The sequence below is a fragment of the Oncorhynchus masou genome, chromosome 5 (genome assembly GCF_036934945.1).
Source record: "Oncorhynchus masou masou isolate Uvic2021 chromosome 5, UVic_Omas_1.1, whole genome shotgun sequence".
Lineage (NCBI taxonomy): Eukaryota > Metazoa > Chordata > Actinopteri > Salmoniformes > Salmonidae > Oncorhynchus > Oncorhynchus masou.
The window spans coordinates 26,180,745-26,197,892 of record NC_088216.1 but is presented as its reverse complement, the minus strand read 5'-3'; the positions used below and the strand labels follow the sequence as shown (position 1 = coordinate 26,197,892).

The 17,148-nt window shown below is 43.4% G+C and overlaps 1 protein-coding gene across 14 annotated transcripts in view; it reads right to left on the bottom strand.

The window, feature by feature from the left end:
• LOC135538359 (trafficking kinesin-binding protein 1-like) overlaps window positions 1-17,148 on the bottom strand; it is a 38,499-nt gene that overhangs the window by 11,985 nt on the left and 9,366 nt on the right. For 11 of the 14 annotated variants that reach the window (XM_064964279.1, XM_064964290.1, XM_064964282.1 and 8 more), the window contains exons 3-4: window positions 13,447-13,794; window positions 12,908-13,099 (exon numbers count right to left, since the gene is read on the bottom strand). In XM_064964279.1, coding sequence (XP_064820351.1) covers window positions 12,908-13,099; window positions 13,447-13,507 — 253 coding nt within the window. In that variant the 5' untranslated portion in view covers window positions 13,508-13,794. Of the gene's footprint in view, window positions 1-1,718; window positions 2,151-12,907; window positions 13,100-13,446; window positions 13,795-16,850; window positions 17,036-17,148 lie in introns of those variants that run through there. The other 3 variants (XM_064964286.1, XM_064964295.1, XM_064964299.1) reach the window with 3 other exon arrangements.

Genomic DNA, 17,148 nt, shown 5'->3' with positions numbered 1-17,148 from the left:
AGACATGTTACTCAGTTGGTATCAAGGGACCTGACGTGTGCCAGGGAAACATTCCCCACACCATTACACCACCAGCCTGTACCGTTGACACCAGGCAGGATGAGGTCATGGGCTCATGCTGCTTACGCCAAATCCTGACTCAGCATGACGCAACAGGAACTGGGATTCGTCAGAACAGGCAACATTTTTCCACTCCTCAATTGTCCAGTGTTGGTCACGTGACCACTGGAGCCACTTCTTCTTGTTCTTACCTGATAGGAGTGGAACCTGATGTGCTCATCTGCTGCAATAGCCCATCCCCGACAAGGACCGACGAGTTGTGTGTCCCAAGGTACTGGAACCAGTGCGCCTGGCACCGACGATCATGCCACGCTCAAAGTTGCTTAGGTCACTCGTTTTGCCCATTCTAACATTCAACCGAACTTTATATAGCAAGCCACGGCCACGTGACTCTCTGTCCGTAGGAGAACCATTTTCGTGAACGGGGAGGTGTACCTAATAAACTGTAACCCAGCATATGGAATATTGCTAGAGGCACGGAGTGAAGACAATTAACTAGGGTGTGAATCTAGGGCATCATCATGATACCTGCCACATTGAAGGACCATAACACAATAGCATGGTTGGGACCAGCATGTCATTTCATCAATTTAGGGCATGAATTGAAAATTCTATTAAATGCCCACTGAAACAATTATGGAAAATGACCCAATTCAAACATGAGGGGTTGGTTCAATTTCTTAATTTAAGATATGATAGATCCCATCTTTACAAAACATTGTTCTCATCAGGGCAATTGGACAGTACTAGAACATACTCACTGGGCAAAAACTGGTTGAATCAACCTTGGTTTCCTGTCATTTCAACCCAAAAACATCTATATGATGAAATCAACGTGGAAAACTAATTGGATTTGCAAAATGTCATCAATCGTAAGGGCATTTAGACACCCAACTTTTAACATAAATCCAATAGCATGTGAAATGTATTTTTTATTCCACGTTAGTTGACAACTTAACCAAACTGACGTCTGTGCCGAGTGGGTAGCCAGTACTTCCATGTTTTTGACCTTCATATTGAGTCCTAAAAGTCCACAAACCTTTTCCAGACAGTCTGTCTCCTGCAGCCCAAAGTCAATGACACTCAAAGGCACAGAGACAATAAACCACAGAAAACACTGCTGCTGCTGACGGAAAACACACAAACTGCTGCTAAGAACACACACTGTGGCACAGTGACCTTCACACTCTATGGGGAGAACTGCAAGCTCAGTATACCTGGCAGCCCCTGTTCACTGGAGGTAAGTTACACATTTGGCACATGTGACTTCAATGACTCAAAAGTAGAGACACAGATCAGGCTTCAGATATTCATTTACACACATACAGCCAGTCAATAACCTAACCATGTGTTACTGCATGTGAATGAAATCACAGCTGAAAGAACCCTTCATACAACAAATAATTCATGCATAAGCACCTTCCCAGCCATACCGTCACTCACTTAGCTTGACTGTAACCTGCAACAGATTCTACAATATGTTAACAGCACAGCAACACTGCCAACAAGACAGATTTATGGCTGCAGAATCCCCCTGATCGCCTGCAACTCCCTCCTTTCCCCCTCTCTCAACCTCCTCCATTGCTCCCTCGATCCTTCTCCTCTCCCAATCACTCTCTCTTCTCTGTCCGTCTCTCATCCTCCCTTTACCCCCTCACCTTGCATCAGTTCCCTGCACAGAATCTCCTTATTGTGTGGCTTTCCTCGTGGCTTTCCTCCCTCCTCAACCTCCTCTTCTTCCTCCTCCTGGCTCCCGTGGCCGCTCTCCTTCTCTTCCTCCTCCTCGGAAGCAGAGGAGCTCCACACCTCCATGGTGACCGGACAGAAGCTCTCTTCCATCCCTCCTTCTGTTATATTGCTCTATTTATTCTTGTTCTTCTGTTCCCCGTTTCAGCTCTATGCTCGTTCCAATAAGCCGATGCTCCGTGGTGTGCGTTCAAAACAGTATCCTCCTCTGTGTGTCCCTGTGACTGTGTGGGTATGTGTTACGTGTGTGAGAGGAGCTGTCCTTAGTGTTAATATGTAATCCCTCTGACTGGGAGGTCCATCTGCCGTTACCCTCTTGTTTATATCGACCTGGCCACACTGGACTGTGGGAACGCAGAAAGAGAAGGAGCGGTGTCAGAAGTAGTTTGAAACCAGAACGACGCATAAAAGCTAAAATAGATCATACCCAACTTTGCCTAAGAAATATACATATAGAAATGCAAGTCTTTAATATAAAACACAATACAAAATTATAATCTGGTTTAGCGAGAGAATGCGCTTAGTCCCGGCATCCCCGTAAGGCAGAGTGAGATGGTACGCTCCAGGCAAGGCCATGACTGTTATCTTCCTGCACACATAATATTGGTGCAGACTGAGCCACACCCCCTTCTAGAGGGAGAGGGATGCAACACTGATACTGTACAAACAGACTGGGATTGTAAATCGACTGTTGATGTTTGTGTGGACTGTTGCTGTTTGTGTGGAGAGGGGATAGGTGTCTGAGAGGGAAAGTAGTATATGAATTGACGTCAAGCTGGGTTTTCAGCAGGGCCTCTCAATTTACTGAGCTCTTTAGTATGTTAGCACAAACCTCACATGCACAGTAAAATAATGCAAACACAATAGTGAATGTACAAACTGGAGAGATGCCCATTGTTTTCATGTTTTTCAAATAATGGTCTGTATTGACAGAGTTAAAATAAAGTAATCCCAAAGTACGAAAGCTGCTTATTTCACATCAACTGATATGTGGAAAAAAAATATATCAGATATATGCTAGGTATGCTTTATTGACATATAACAACTTTGTATAGGGAAAAACACATCCCTGAAGTCTAGCCTTCATCACCACCAACCATCATCATCACTTCATCCACCCAGTGCCCTCCCTGTTGCTACCCTGGCACTCAAGTGTTCTCTCCCAATCAAATATTAACCTCCCTTTCATAAATGTTTCACCCGCAGACGGTTTCTTTCAGGTCGAGTGCGGCACGCAAGGGGCGGCTGGGACACAACTTTCACCGTCTCCCCCTTCTCTTTTCCTTTCGCTCTTTACACCCCCTATCCAGTTTCATCCCCCTATCCACGTCGCTTTCCTACCAGGGTTGTGTACACAGCACCCCAACACGACGCATTAGCCAGCCAAGACAAAATGGAGGCTGCCAGCTCCCTAAAAATATCAGCCTATCCAATACAAGTGGACTTCCTTACCCTTCCAAACTTAACTGATTAATTCAGTTAACAGAAACCGGTCTCTGCAACAATAGAATTTGTTGAGTTACAGTATTAGAAAGACAATGGAAAGTTAGATTCAGCTAGGGCCAAGATGGCTAAAGAAGGCTACAGTGCAGAATATACACGGTGAGGCGCATTGTCTCCAATAAAAAGTGCACCAAACCAAAGCTCATTAAAAGCCGTGTCGTAGTAAAGTTTGTTAACATTTTCCTCACATTATCTATGACAAAGCTGACGTTTTTGCAAAGGCATGAAATAACACGTACGATAAACACTAAGCAGTCATAATTAGCTGACTGATTTGACACAGTCATGACTATGCCAACCTAGCCATTCTTTTGTTTTTGTATTGTTTTTTTATTGAATATTTTTTTAAACATACAATATACTGACAGTGAAGCCGCTCAACAACTACATGGCATTAGTCGTCTAACAGACTCCCATCCAGAGAGACACACAGAAGCAACCATGGTCAACGCCCTGCTCAAGGGCACGTCGATAGATCTCCCACTAGGTCAAAAACGGGGACCTGAACCAGTGATCCATCAGCCACCGGCCCCAGCCGTCCTCCCCCCACGGTTCCCCAAGAACTGCCCCTCAACCATCTGGGACCCCCCACACAGTCCCACACCCCAGCCATTATTAGAGTGCATAAAATAGCACTGCAAGCAACCTGACAATGTTATATTGACATAAAATGATGTCAGTTATCATGACTTATGTAATATCATACTAATAACAGTGGAAGGATCAAGTAAAGTGTTACCAAGAGCTGCTATTCATGGACAAATACATTCTGCCTCCGCAGATATGGACGAAAACACAAGTTGCTAGTCAATATTGACACAAGAAACCACTTTGCACTGATATCACTTCTTTGCAATCAACCAATGGAACGCAGTTCACAGTTCAATATTTGACTAAGATGAAAGAACACACCCTTAGAGGTCAATGGCCAAATAGTTTTATGGGCGCCTACGGTTTCCGTGGAAACACAGTATGAGCAAAACAACACCATACGCTCTATATCACATATCATAAAGAGAGACTGAACCAGTGTAAAGTACACTATGAAGTGGTCACATAGCAAGCATCGATCAACAACGACATATGAAGAGTGGAATCAGTCACGTTCTGCTCATTGAAGTGGTCAGCCGTCCAGCGCAACGGCAAAACACAAAGGTTGCATCTGAAATGCCACCCTACTCCCTGTCTAGTGCCCTACTTTTGAACAGAGCCCGGGTCAAAAGTAGTGCACTACATAGGGAATAGGATGCCATTTCAGACGCAGCCAGAGATAGGGGTTAGCTCCCTTTCAGGTGCGTCTATTTACTTACATGGGCATCCACCCATATCCCTGCCAGCTGTGTTAAGACTGTAAGCTGAACCGGTATTTCAAGCAACAGAGCCAGACACAAAAGGACTACTTACTAATACATCTGTAACTGGAAGGAAGTTGAACCTTTTAAAAAAGGGTGGCAGAGAAGGAGAGAGAGTCTTCGAGATGGAGAAAAAGAAGCCAGGAGACAGAAGGTGCATGAAAGAACCCGGAACTAACAGAGAAAAGGGAGTAAGAGAAACTGAATTGTTATAAAAGGAGACAGCTAGAGGAGGGTAAAAAGTCAGAGAAGCAGTGAATGGGTCAACCCACAGACGGAACTGAGAGCAAAAACAGGAGCGAAGGAACAGATTTAGATCAGAGCAGGTGTGCACCAATGTAGATTGCCAGAAGAGGGACACCCAAATAAGAGCTTTACAGAAGTTTAGGGCACGTGCCGCGTGCTAAGAAGCTAATGTCAACACGGGATCAGGCATAAGACACAGCTGTGTGTCAGCTGACTGGCTGTGTACCTGTCTGTCCTGTGCTCTGCAAAGAAGACAGAGTGAAAGGAGGGTACAGCCTATCCTGCCTTATGGGGGATTATTCTCACTATTTTATTGGAATCTGGCAACCCTCGTATCCCTGGCACTGTACCTCCAGTTAAGATTGACTTGAGTAAAGGAGAATGCAGTCTATCCTGTCTTACATGCAATCCTATGGGAACCAACATGGCAATGTACCCCTAGTCACAATCGGCTTGAGTGTAGGGTCGGGACAATACCAGTCTCGCGATACTCGTTAGTATCTTGGCAAGGAAACAAAACACAATGCGGATTTAACTTCTTTAGGGAAACAGTCCTAAAGTTGGAAACAAACATCATATAAATCACCAGGCTGTCCCATTGAGGTAAAAAACAAACAAACAAAAAAACAGGGGAGACCTGGCCAAAATGTTCAACCAATCTTAAACGTCCGTCTATATTTGAGACCATCGACTTGCTTTCACATTAATTAACCTCTTCAGGATGTCTCTCTAAAGAATTACACCAAAGGCCACAAATACACACTGTTTACACGGCAAACCCAATCTCTGAGCTTTCAACCTGTCACCATTCCGACACCTCTCTGGTCTAGACTATGCTCACAGACAGATCATTAAAATATACACGAAGACGACCAAGTCCTACACAGTGACGAGAGTACGGTCAGTGTCGCCGTGATGTCGGAAGAGCAGTCAGTGCTCGGGACCAAGCCCTTTGTAAAGGCTACTGTTAAAGTCAGTCCTGGACTGGAGGTGCAGAAGGAAACTAATTGTAGCTAACAGGCTAATCAGTTTAGTGGCATTTGGCATCTGTGGCCCCAAGCAACAGGGGAAGGGATGTGGCTAGAGGATTAGACACCTCCCCTAAAGTCACCAGAGGGAGGGGGAGGAGCAGAGGGAGGGGGAAGGATCTTCTGTTAGCTCCTCTACTAAACAGACCATACATACGTGTACTACTGTACTGTATTGATAAGTGGAGATTCTGATATAATCGTGTCCCGTTAACGTGATTATGACAGTGGAGTAGCATTGTAAGTCAGTAGCATGATGATGTTGAGTGTTGGATTTGGGTAAACTGAGTGTTTGTTGTGTTAGATTGAGGGATAAAGTATGCAGGAGTCCCATGTACCAAATCAACTGTTTCTTCATAGAATGAGACGAAGATCTTGTGACTATGATCAATTTCACCCATATCTATCTCTAGCTCATATTTTAGCATTTACCTTTATAACATTACCCCATTAAAACGATCACAATATTGCTGAAAAAACATTTACAAATCTCATTAGATTTGTTTTTCCACGTCTATGTAGGAGTCAAGCAAAAACACTTAGTTGAAAGGACAATTGAAACAGATATAATCTTAAACCAGACCTTAACTTGGAATCTGCGTCAGACCTCAGATTTACAGTTCAAGATAAACTAGCAGGAGTTTTCCATGGTCATTATATGCGGTACTCCCTGTTGGCAACATGCTACCAACCAAGCCCTTTGGACCCATACCACCCCATCCAACCAAGAATTTTGTCACCACTACTGTGTGATTCTATTATGAGGGTATTTTCAAGTGTGACTTAAAGACACCAGGATAAATTGGTCCAATATCAGATATATTATTGCAGGACAAATTGCGACATTCACAGTCTTCTCTTGTGGACACTACTAATGCTTACACTGTGTATTCAGATACAGTGTCTTGCGAAAGTATTCACCCCCACTTGGAATTTTGGGAATTTTGTATCATTTGAGTTACACAACATGCCTACCACTTTGAAGATGCAAAATATTTTTTATTGTGAAACAAACAAGAAATAAGACAAAAACAGAACTTAAGTGTGCATAACTATTCACCCCCCAAAGTCAATACTTTGTAGAGCCACCTTTGCTGCAAATACAGTTGCAAGTTTCTTGGGGGTATGTCTCTATAAGCTAGGTACATCTAACCCCTGGGATTTTTACCCATTCTTCAAGGCAAACTGCTCCAGCTCCTTCAAGTTGGATGGATTCCGCTGGTGTACATCAATCTTTAAGTCATACCACAGATTCTCAATTGGCTTGAGGTCTGGGCTTTGACTAGACCATTCCAAGACATTTAAACGTTTCCCCTTAAACCACACGAGTGTTGTTTTAGCAGTATGTTTAGGGTCATTGTCCTGCTGGAAGGTGAACCTCCATCCCAGTCTCAAATCCGTGGAAGACTGAAACAGGTTTCCATGAAGAATTTCCCTGTATTTAGCACCATCCATCATTCCTGACCAGTTTCCCAGTAACTGCCGATGAAAAACATCCCCACTGCATGATTCTGCCACCATCATGGTGTTCTCGGGGTGATGTGAGGTGTTGGTTGTGGGCTAAACATAGCGTTTTCCTTGATGACCAAAAGCTACATTTTTGTCTCATCTGACCAGAGTACCTTCTTCCATATGTTTGGGGAGTCTCCCACATTCCTTTTGGCGAACACCAAACGTGTTTGCTTATTTTCTTTCTTTAAGCAATGGCTTTTTACTGGCCACTCTTCCGTAAAGCCCAGTTCTGTGGAGTGTATGGCTTAAAGTGGTCCTATGGACAGATACTCCCATCTCCGCTGGGGAGCTTTGCAGCTCCTTCAGGGTTATCTTTGGTCTCTTTGTTGCCTCTCTGATTAATGCCCTCCATGCATGGTCCCTGAGTTTTGGTGGGCGGCCCCCTCTTGGCAGGTTTATTGTGGTGTCATATTCTTTCAATTTTTGAATAATGGATTTAATGGTGGGATGTTCAAAGTTTCAGATATTTTTTGACACATTCCTGATCTGTACTTCTCCCTGACCTGTTTGGAGAGCTCCTTGGTCTTCATAGTGCTGCTTGCTTGGTGGTGCCCCTTGCTTAGTGGTGTTGCAGACTCTGGGGCTTTCAGAACAGTTGTATATATACACTTAGATCATGTGACAGATCATGTGACACTTAAATAAAGTCCACCTGTGTGCAATCTAAGTAATTCTGTGACTTCTGAAGGTAATTGGTTGCACAAGATCTCATTTAGGGGCTTCATAGCAAACGGGGTGAATACATACAGTGGGGCAAAAAAGTATTTAGTCAGCCACCAATTGTGCAAGTTCTCCCACTTAAAAAGATGAGGCCTGTAATTGTCATCATAGGTACATGTCAACTATGACAGACAAAATGAGAAAAAAAATCCAGAAAATCACATTGTAGGATTTTTATTGAATTTATTTGCAAATTATGGTGGAACATAAGTATTTGGTCACGTACAAACAAGCAAGATTTCTGGCTCTCACAGACCTGTAACTTCTTCTTTAAGAGGCTCCTCTGTCCTCCACTCGTTACCTGTTTTAATGGCACCTCTTTGAACTTGTTATCAGTATAAAAGACACCTGTCCACAACCTCAAACAGTCACACTCCAAACTCCACTATGGCCAAGACTAAAGAGCTGTCAAAGGACACCAGAAACAAAATTGTAGACCTGCACCAGGCTGGGAAAACTGAATCTGCAATAGGTAAGCAGCTTGGTTTGAAGAAATCAACTGTGGGAGCAATTATTAGGAAATGGAAGACATACAAGACCACTGATAATCTCCCTCGATCTGGGGCTCCACGCAAGATCTCACCCCGTGGGGTCAAAATGATCACAAGAACGGTGACAAAAATCCCAGAACCACACGGGGGTACCTAGTGAATGACCTGCAGAGAGCTGGGACCAAAGTAACTAAGCCTACCATCAGTAACACACTACGCCGCCAGGGACTCAAATCCTGCAGTGCCAGACGTGTCCCCCTGCTTAAGCCAGTACATGTCCAGGCCCGTCTGAAGTTTGCTAGAGAGCATTTGGATGATCCAGAAGAAGATTGGGAGAATGTCATATGGTCAGAAGAAACCAAAATATAACTTTTTGGTAAAAACTCAATTCGTCGTGTTTGGAGGACAAAGAATGCTGAGTTGCATCCAAAGAACACCATACCTACTGTGAAGCATGGGGGTGGAAACATCATGCTTTGGGGCTGTTTTCTGCAAAGGGACCAGGACGACTGATCCGTGTAAAGGAAAGAATGAATGGGGCCATGTATCGTGAGATTTTGAGTGAAAACCTCCTTCCATCAGCAAGGGCATTGAAGATGAAACGTGGCTGGGTCTTTCAGCATGACAATGATCCCAAACACACCGCCCGGGCAACGAAGGAGTGGCTTCGTAAGAAGCATTTCAAGGTCCTGGAGTGGCCCTGCCAGTCTCCAAATCTCAACCCCATAGAAAATCTTTGGAGGGAGATGAAAGTCCATGTTGCCCAGCAACAGCCCCAAAACATCACTGCTCTAGAGGAGATCTGCATGGAGGAATGGGCCAAAATACCAGCAACAGTGTGTGAAAAACTTGTTAAGACTTTGACCTCTGTCATTGCCAACAAAGGGTATATAACAAAGTATTGAGATAAACTTTTGTTATTGACCAAATACTTATTTTCCACCATCGTTTGCAAATAAATTCATTAAAAATCTGTGCTTCAATGTGATTTTCTGGATTTTTTTCTCTCTCATTTTGTCTGTCATAGTTGAAGTGTACCTATGATGAAAATTACAGGCCTCTATTATCTTTTTAAGTGGGAGAACTTGCACAATTAATTTTTCTCATTTCACTTCACCAATTTGGACTATTTTGTGTATGTTCCTTAAATTGATTATGTTCATCAATTTAAATTACAGGTTGTAATGAAACAAAATAGGAAAAACGCCAAGGGGGTGAATACTTCTGCAAGGCAATGTATCTTATTTCTTCCAATTGTATTTGTCTTACAGGCAAGGAGTCAGACCACAAGCTCTTTAGATCCACACCATATGGATGACCTGATAATGGCAAAAGAGAGAGAGATTATCCTATCAATGTTATACTATAATGTCCAGTGATTAAAGGATATGTTTAATCTGTGAAAAAGTTTCCATTGACCAATTACAAAGCATATGTGAGGGGTCAATTCACAGTAGGACTTTAAGATGGAATTGCTGTAGGCTAAAACATTGCCTATAAAAACACTATGGGCTGTTCAATTCCGTTCCTGGAGGGCCGAAACATGTGTTTTTTTTGTTTCTACTTAGTAGTTAATTGCACTCACCTGGTGTCCCAGGTCTAAATTAGTCCCTAATTGGAAAGAGAGGACGCAAAACAGATGTGTTTCGGCCCTTCAGGACCGGAATTGAATAGCCCTGCGACATTCAGTACATATTCAATTGAGGAATAAGTCATGTATTGACTTAATCTTACCAGGTTAGGACACTAGATAGTGGACAGCATGTTCTCAAACCTGAAATATAAGACACGCCTCCACAGCGATATATGCAATAGCTTTGGGAGTCGGTAGCCCTGGTCCTGAATGCCGCAGGTACAGTACATCAAGTTGTGTATGTTTAAGCATCAGTTCCCGGGGGGCTGAAAGTAGAACTCATTTCTTCCCTGTACGGGACCTCCTATATGTGCATCCATTTGAGTGTGTCCCCAAAAAATGTATGGGCTTAAAACATAGAATTAAATATAGAATCCCAATCAATTTAATATGATCTCTGTGGGCCTAGTCATAAAGATTTGTAATTTTACTTGAAAAATGTATGATCTTTTATTGTGGCATAAACACAACCAGTCATGATGTTTTGATCTGATTGTCAAACAATGACTTCAAAGCTGGGGGCTTATATATTTTTTATTTTTTTTATGAGGCATACAAAGTATACAGTATGTTATGGTGTCGGGTGCATTTTCCTGGCATGGTTTAGATCCACTTGTAGAATCTATGCAGAGGCACATTGAAGCTGTTCTGGCAACTTGTGGTGGCCCAAACCATTTTAAGACACTATGTTGGTGTTTCATTTATTTTGGCAGTTAGATGTATGGCTTGTGATCAAATTTAATCCACAGTTATTGTTTAGAAACTATTGATCCTCTTTGGCTAAATTATGCTCTCTGTTGTATTTTGAACGTTGAGAGTTGTCTCCTGTGGTTGGATAAAATAAATAATAATAATACAATTTGTTTTGCCTCTTGGACTTCCAACGGGCTTGCGCCCAGCCCCTGACTCACACAATTGAGCAGTAAAATGCATTTATTATGCAATTATTCTTTTTTATTTTTTAAAGTTTATTAAATCAGTTAACCAATCAAGACAGGGCTCCCCAGTTACCTCCTCCCCCCATCTGACGATTAACTGGCTGTGTGCACTCATTGACAGCGGGCTTCTGAGTCCTCCTGTAGTTGAGGTAAACATTTCCTGACCAAGGCCCTTCTCCCCGATTGCTCAGTTTTGCCAGGTGGCCAGCTCTAGGAAGAGTCTTGGTGGTTGCAAACATCATCCATCTAAGAATGATGTTCTTAGTGACCTTTAATGCTGCAGACATTTTTTGGTACCCTTCACTAGATCTGTGCATCGACACAATCCTGTCTCAGAGCTCTACGTGCAATTTCTTCGACCTCATAGCTTGATTTTTGCTCTGACATGAACTGTCAACTGTGAGACCTTATATAAACAGGCGTGTGCCTTTTCAAATCATGGCCAATCAATTGAATTGACCACAGGTGGACTCCAATCAAGTTGAAGGAACATCTCAAGGATGATCAATGGAAAACAGGATGCACATGAGCTCAATTTTGAGTCTCATAGCAAAGGGTTTGAATACTTATGTAAATAAGGTATTTATGTTTTTTATGTTTCATAAATTTGCAAAACTTTCTACAACCTGTTTTTGCTTCGTCATTATGGGATATTGTGTGTCAATTTTAGAATAAGGCTGTAACGTAATAACATTTCAAAAAAAGGGAAGGGGTCTGAATAATTTCTGAATGCACCATATATTTAATTTTTTGAAACACATTTTTTAAATATTTTTTTGCTACCTCTTGGGCCCCCCACAGTCCTAGGCCCAGGGGCATCAGTCCCTGTAAACCCCTGCATTAATCCAGCCCTGCTTCAAAGGGCTGTTTTACTAGACTACCTGTGCACGTTCAGCCACTGGCAACATATTGCCAGCCTCCAAACAGTGGTGAGTTGAAAGAGACATCTGTTACACAAAACACCAAAAAGTATTATGACATTTGGCGATTGTCAAAAGGGCCCGAATGGAAGTATCCACTGCTGTCCAAGTACGTCTCGGTGTCAGCCACTCATCTCTGCCTTGGCAAAATGGCTGTGTTTTCGTCAAATCACATCGCAATTTGGAGCGTAGGCTATACCAGACATTTTCAAGTCCATCTGCGAATTGTTCTTGCCTCTGATATGCAGCAATGATAAATAATGGTGTAATATAGCCGACAGTTTTCTTGACATTTTATTTTTTTAAATGCTCATGTTTTACCGGTAAGGCGTACCCCCATTATTATTTTTTGCTGGGACGCCCTACCTGACCGTACCGCCTTACGTTCACCTCTGGTGCCCATATTCATAAGCATCTCTCAGAGTAGGAGTGCTGATTAAGGAGCAGTTGTGCCTTTTAGCTCATAAGGAATAAGATTATATAGACAGGGGGACCTGATCCTAGATCAGCATTCCTACTCTAAAACCCTTTATGAATACGAGCTCCAATTTAGATCTAGGAGACCAGGTAGGTGCTTTCACTCCAGCCAGCCGCACCACATGAGTCAACTCATCATTGGATTTAAGTGGTTGATTCCCTCCAAGCTAAGTTGGTGAGGTGATTAACTAGTAAAACAGGTGCGGTACATTTGGCACTCCAGTACCAGAGTTGCCTTCTCCTGTGTTAGATGCCTAGCGTGGACAGAGTGGTGAACTTACAGAAGTACTTGAGCGTCTCTTCTATCTGGTCGTGTGTGAGTCCCAGGGCAACCTCCGGGGGCAGCAGAGGAGTGTGGATCCAGTCATCGTGGTCGTAGCCAAACATGCAGTCTGCCCGCAGAGTGTAGTTAGGCAGTCCCTCAGACAGCAGGCTCACTATCTCCACCTCACTATCGCCACCTGAACAAAGTTCTGACAGTGGGGAGGGAGGGAGGGGGAGGGAGGGAGGGAGGGAGGGAGGGAGGGAGGGAGGGAGGGAGGGAGGGAGGGAGGGAGGGAGGGAGGGAGGGAGGGGCAAGGGAGTTATGGAAGGACAAAGAGACAGCATTCATCACATTGGATTGAGCGTTCTGAAATCTCCAAGTCTCTGCTGCCCCCCTGAGGCACTGACTGGATGGAGTTCCCATCTAATGTCCCCTGCAATGGTTCTAAGAGATCCATCTTCCCACTAGCTTCTAACAAGTGCTGTCCAACATGAAAGTGAACCCCTTATCCAATTCCCTATAACCAATCTGCTACATTCATTTACTGTGACCTACCAGTGAGGGTGGACACATCATGGCTTCCCCTATCCACTCTTTCCAGGAGGTCGCACTCCATATTAAGGCCCTCATAAAGGGGCAGGGTCTCCTCATCGAGGCCCCCGGACGCCTCCCCCTGCCCCCTATAAAGGGAGAGGGTCAACAGGGGGTCCAGTGGGGAGTGTACGGGCCAGAAGAAGAGATGGGGAGGAGATGGAGAGGGATGAGGGTGGGACAGATTGACTGTGGCCGGGGTGTTCAGGGTGAGGGTGGAGGACTCAGGGTTGGTCTCTGTGAGTGACTGAGGCCCCCTGGTGGATCAGGGAGAAACAGCAGGCTGATCGCACATCTGGTACCAGGGCTGGTCTGAGAGAGGAAGAGAGAAAAAAAAAATATATATATATAGTGTTGCTAGGTTTCCATCCAATTGGCCGACAGATTTTCATGCGAATATTCTAAAAATCTGCATAAAAACACTATGCGCATTTTCCCACCAGAGAAGTGTTTCCATCAAATTGACTTGTTGCAGATGAAAGGTGTGTGATGACGTAATGCACATCAAAATACATTTTGCAGTTAAGTTCCCTTGTACTGAAAAAATAAATAAAAGTAAAATGGGTTTCCATCGCATTTTGAACTACATTGACGGGTTTAATCACAAAAAAAACAATTGTGTGACATAGCGCATGTGCCAACTCTTGTATTGGCACGTGCTCTCCAGCCAACAGCGTAGATACAGTAGGCTACTGTATCTACGACAAAGGTGCAAGATTATTTTTTATTTATCAAACGGCAGTCAAGCATTGATGACCATGTCACCAGAATGAGACCTTTGGGTATTTATCATCACCTTGCACTTTCACCACCCTGTAAAGTTCTTCATAATGCATTTAATCTGTTAGCTAATAAACTCCATGTGTGACTCCAAGTTACCTTTGACATTATGATTATTATATTCATATTTGCATAAAAGAGCTTCCAATGACATTTTACGCATAATTAATTTTGCAGACACAAAAAGATCCCACCGAGTCTAGTTTATTATTGGAAAGTTTACTGAAACATTTTCTGTTTCCATCAGATCTGACATGTACTTTACTCGCATAAAAAGGTTGGATGGAAACCTGGTTAGAAAGATGAATTCAAACCGACCATCTTTAATTCACCAACATCATAGTCTTTTACGTTTTAGTGCGGAACGGCATAACATTAAATACCGTTTGACGTTTGAACATGGAATGCCATCAAATGCGAATGTATCAAGCAAACCCTCATCCCTTTACCGAAATGTATTTCACCAGTTTTTCCAGACGAGACACTGAGATGATGCTCTCGTTTTCTATAACAGCATGGTGAAAAGACATACAGATTTCGGTCACTTTTAAGGACCAGTTGAAAATAACATTTCTTCAGACACTTGAACCACGAATTTACAAGCATCTTAATCTTATCAAAGCCATGTACAGTGCCATGCATGCTCCAATTGTCTCACGAGGCTTGGCCTTTCCCCAGACTTTTCAGGGTCAGAAAGCTAGAGTTACCCTAGCTACACACAGATCACGTTACAACCGGAGCACAACACACCACCTTATGACATTTAAACCAACACAGTTACTAAACAAATCTTGACGAGGCACAATAAATAGTGCTGTACATTCCAACTGGGACTGCGTGCTAAGGCTAGCTGTAACCTGTATTATAGTATTAGGAGTAAAATGATAATTCATACCGTTTACAAAAGCAAAGAGAAACATGAGTGTCCCTCTTCGTAAGGCATATCAATTCATCTACATGTCTGCCAGGAAATGCTGCGGGAGGGGGGTTCAGGACATTCTAACAATGTCCTAATTGTCACATCCAGTTTTATTGTCATACTGTGGTTGTTAGTGTTTGGATACATCAGACATAGGCAATATCAAGGTCAGTGGTAAAGGACAGTGGATATCATACAATACATTAGCTATGCATTGCAGTCTGAGTCGAGGACATATTATATGAGGACTATTTGGTTAACAAAGCACTGACCGTGCATGTGGGTAGACAAAACATGTGACACACGCATGCACGCGCACGACGGTAGCCTGGTGGTTACAGCGTTGGACTAGTAACCAAAAGGTTGCAAGATCGAATCCCTGAGCTGACAAAGTACAAATCTGTCGTTCCCCTGAACAAGGCAGTTAAACCACTAAACCTAGGCCGTCATTGAAAATAAGAATTTGTTATTAACTGACTTTCCTACTTAAATAAAGGTTACATTTAAAAAAAAAAATAACTCAGCTGTGTGCAGCTCGCCACACACCCACTCAAGAGACAGATGAGAATGACAATTTCTCCTCCTCCTTCCTTCCCCTCTCCAACCTCCTTAATTAACTGAGTGTATTGCTCTGGTCACTCCTGCAACATCCACTCTCTCCACTTACAGCTGTCAGAGGGACCAGCAGGGTCGTACACATACTCTAGGTCTGGCTTTTACTGTATCCACCCCCACCACCATGATGCTTAATGTTTGGTCGTCCTGTAGCATGTCGTGTCTATTGACAAGAATGATAAGTAGCACTTGTGTTTTCACTAGAATGCTAAATAAGGGTGCTTGGATGCAATCCAAAATATCATGTTATTATACAATTATAAAATGTCTTATTCCCACATCTTAAATGACAAATTAAAAGATAGAGGAGAATCAATTGGCATTTGGTACTGGCACTCAACTAACCTGCAGCACACAGTCTCACACACAAAACAAACGGAGCATGCCCATCCGTGCACACACACACACACACACACACACACACACAAAAGACATGTCATATCTTTATCTGTCATATTTACATGCTGCCAAGGCCAAGTTGGCAGGCATTGTATTGTGGGTCTATTAACTACCCAGCCAAGCACAGCCTTGTATCCCATTTAGAGGGGGTCACCAGCGAGTATGGTTATTGGCCATCTCCCCGTCTCTTTCTCTGTGTGGTTGTCATTGGGCCAGGCCGAATGCCAAGGGAAAGACCATGTTACGCTGCCCAGTGTGCCCACTGTACAACCCTGGGCTCCACTAGGCCCTCGTTCCGAGGTCTGCCAGCAAATTAACAGTCCAGAGAATCTACAGGAACTGTGAGAAAACAATTGTCCAGTTCCCTAGACAAACACACAGTGGGGTGCGGAAGACTGGGCCACTAAGGACAAAGCCAAAAACGTCTGATTCCTGAGGATGTGTTCAGTACAGTATATCCATAAGGATATAATCAAACACACAGGCTATTGTTTTTGTGTAGCTTACACAAGTTACTCTTGAGAAATGTGGAATGAACAGCAATAGGCACAGCAGTATGCTACGTGGTTTAACTCAAACAAGGAAAGTTACGTCAATCTGAATGTCAAGGATCGCAAACGGCTTTCCTAACGTAAATGAGAAGTTAAAACGTTACCTTAAAGTGTTATAGTTGCATAGGGCCGTTCATCCAAGATGAGCAGCGCCAAAGGTGAAGGAATAATAAGGAGACTATAAAAGTGTAAGTGTAAGTCACGTATAAAAGTGTAACTCTCTGACTCTAATAATGGATGTCCTTCTGAGTCCGACTGACCTTCTAGAGGACTCGCGTTGAACTCGTAGAGGCCGGTTGGAAGAGCCTGTCTTTGGTGCTCTTTGGCCGTTCAGAAGGGGTGTGTACGTGTGTGGAGTCACACACGAACGAGAGAGGAAGGAAGGGCAGACGAGGGTGTTAC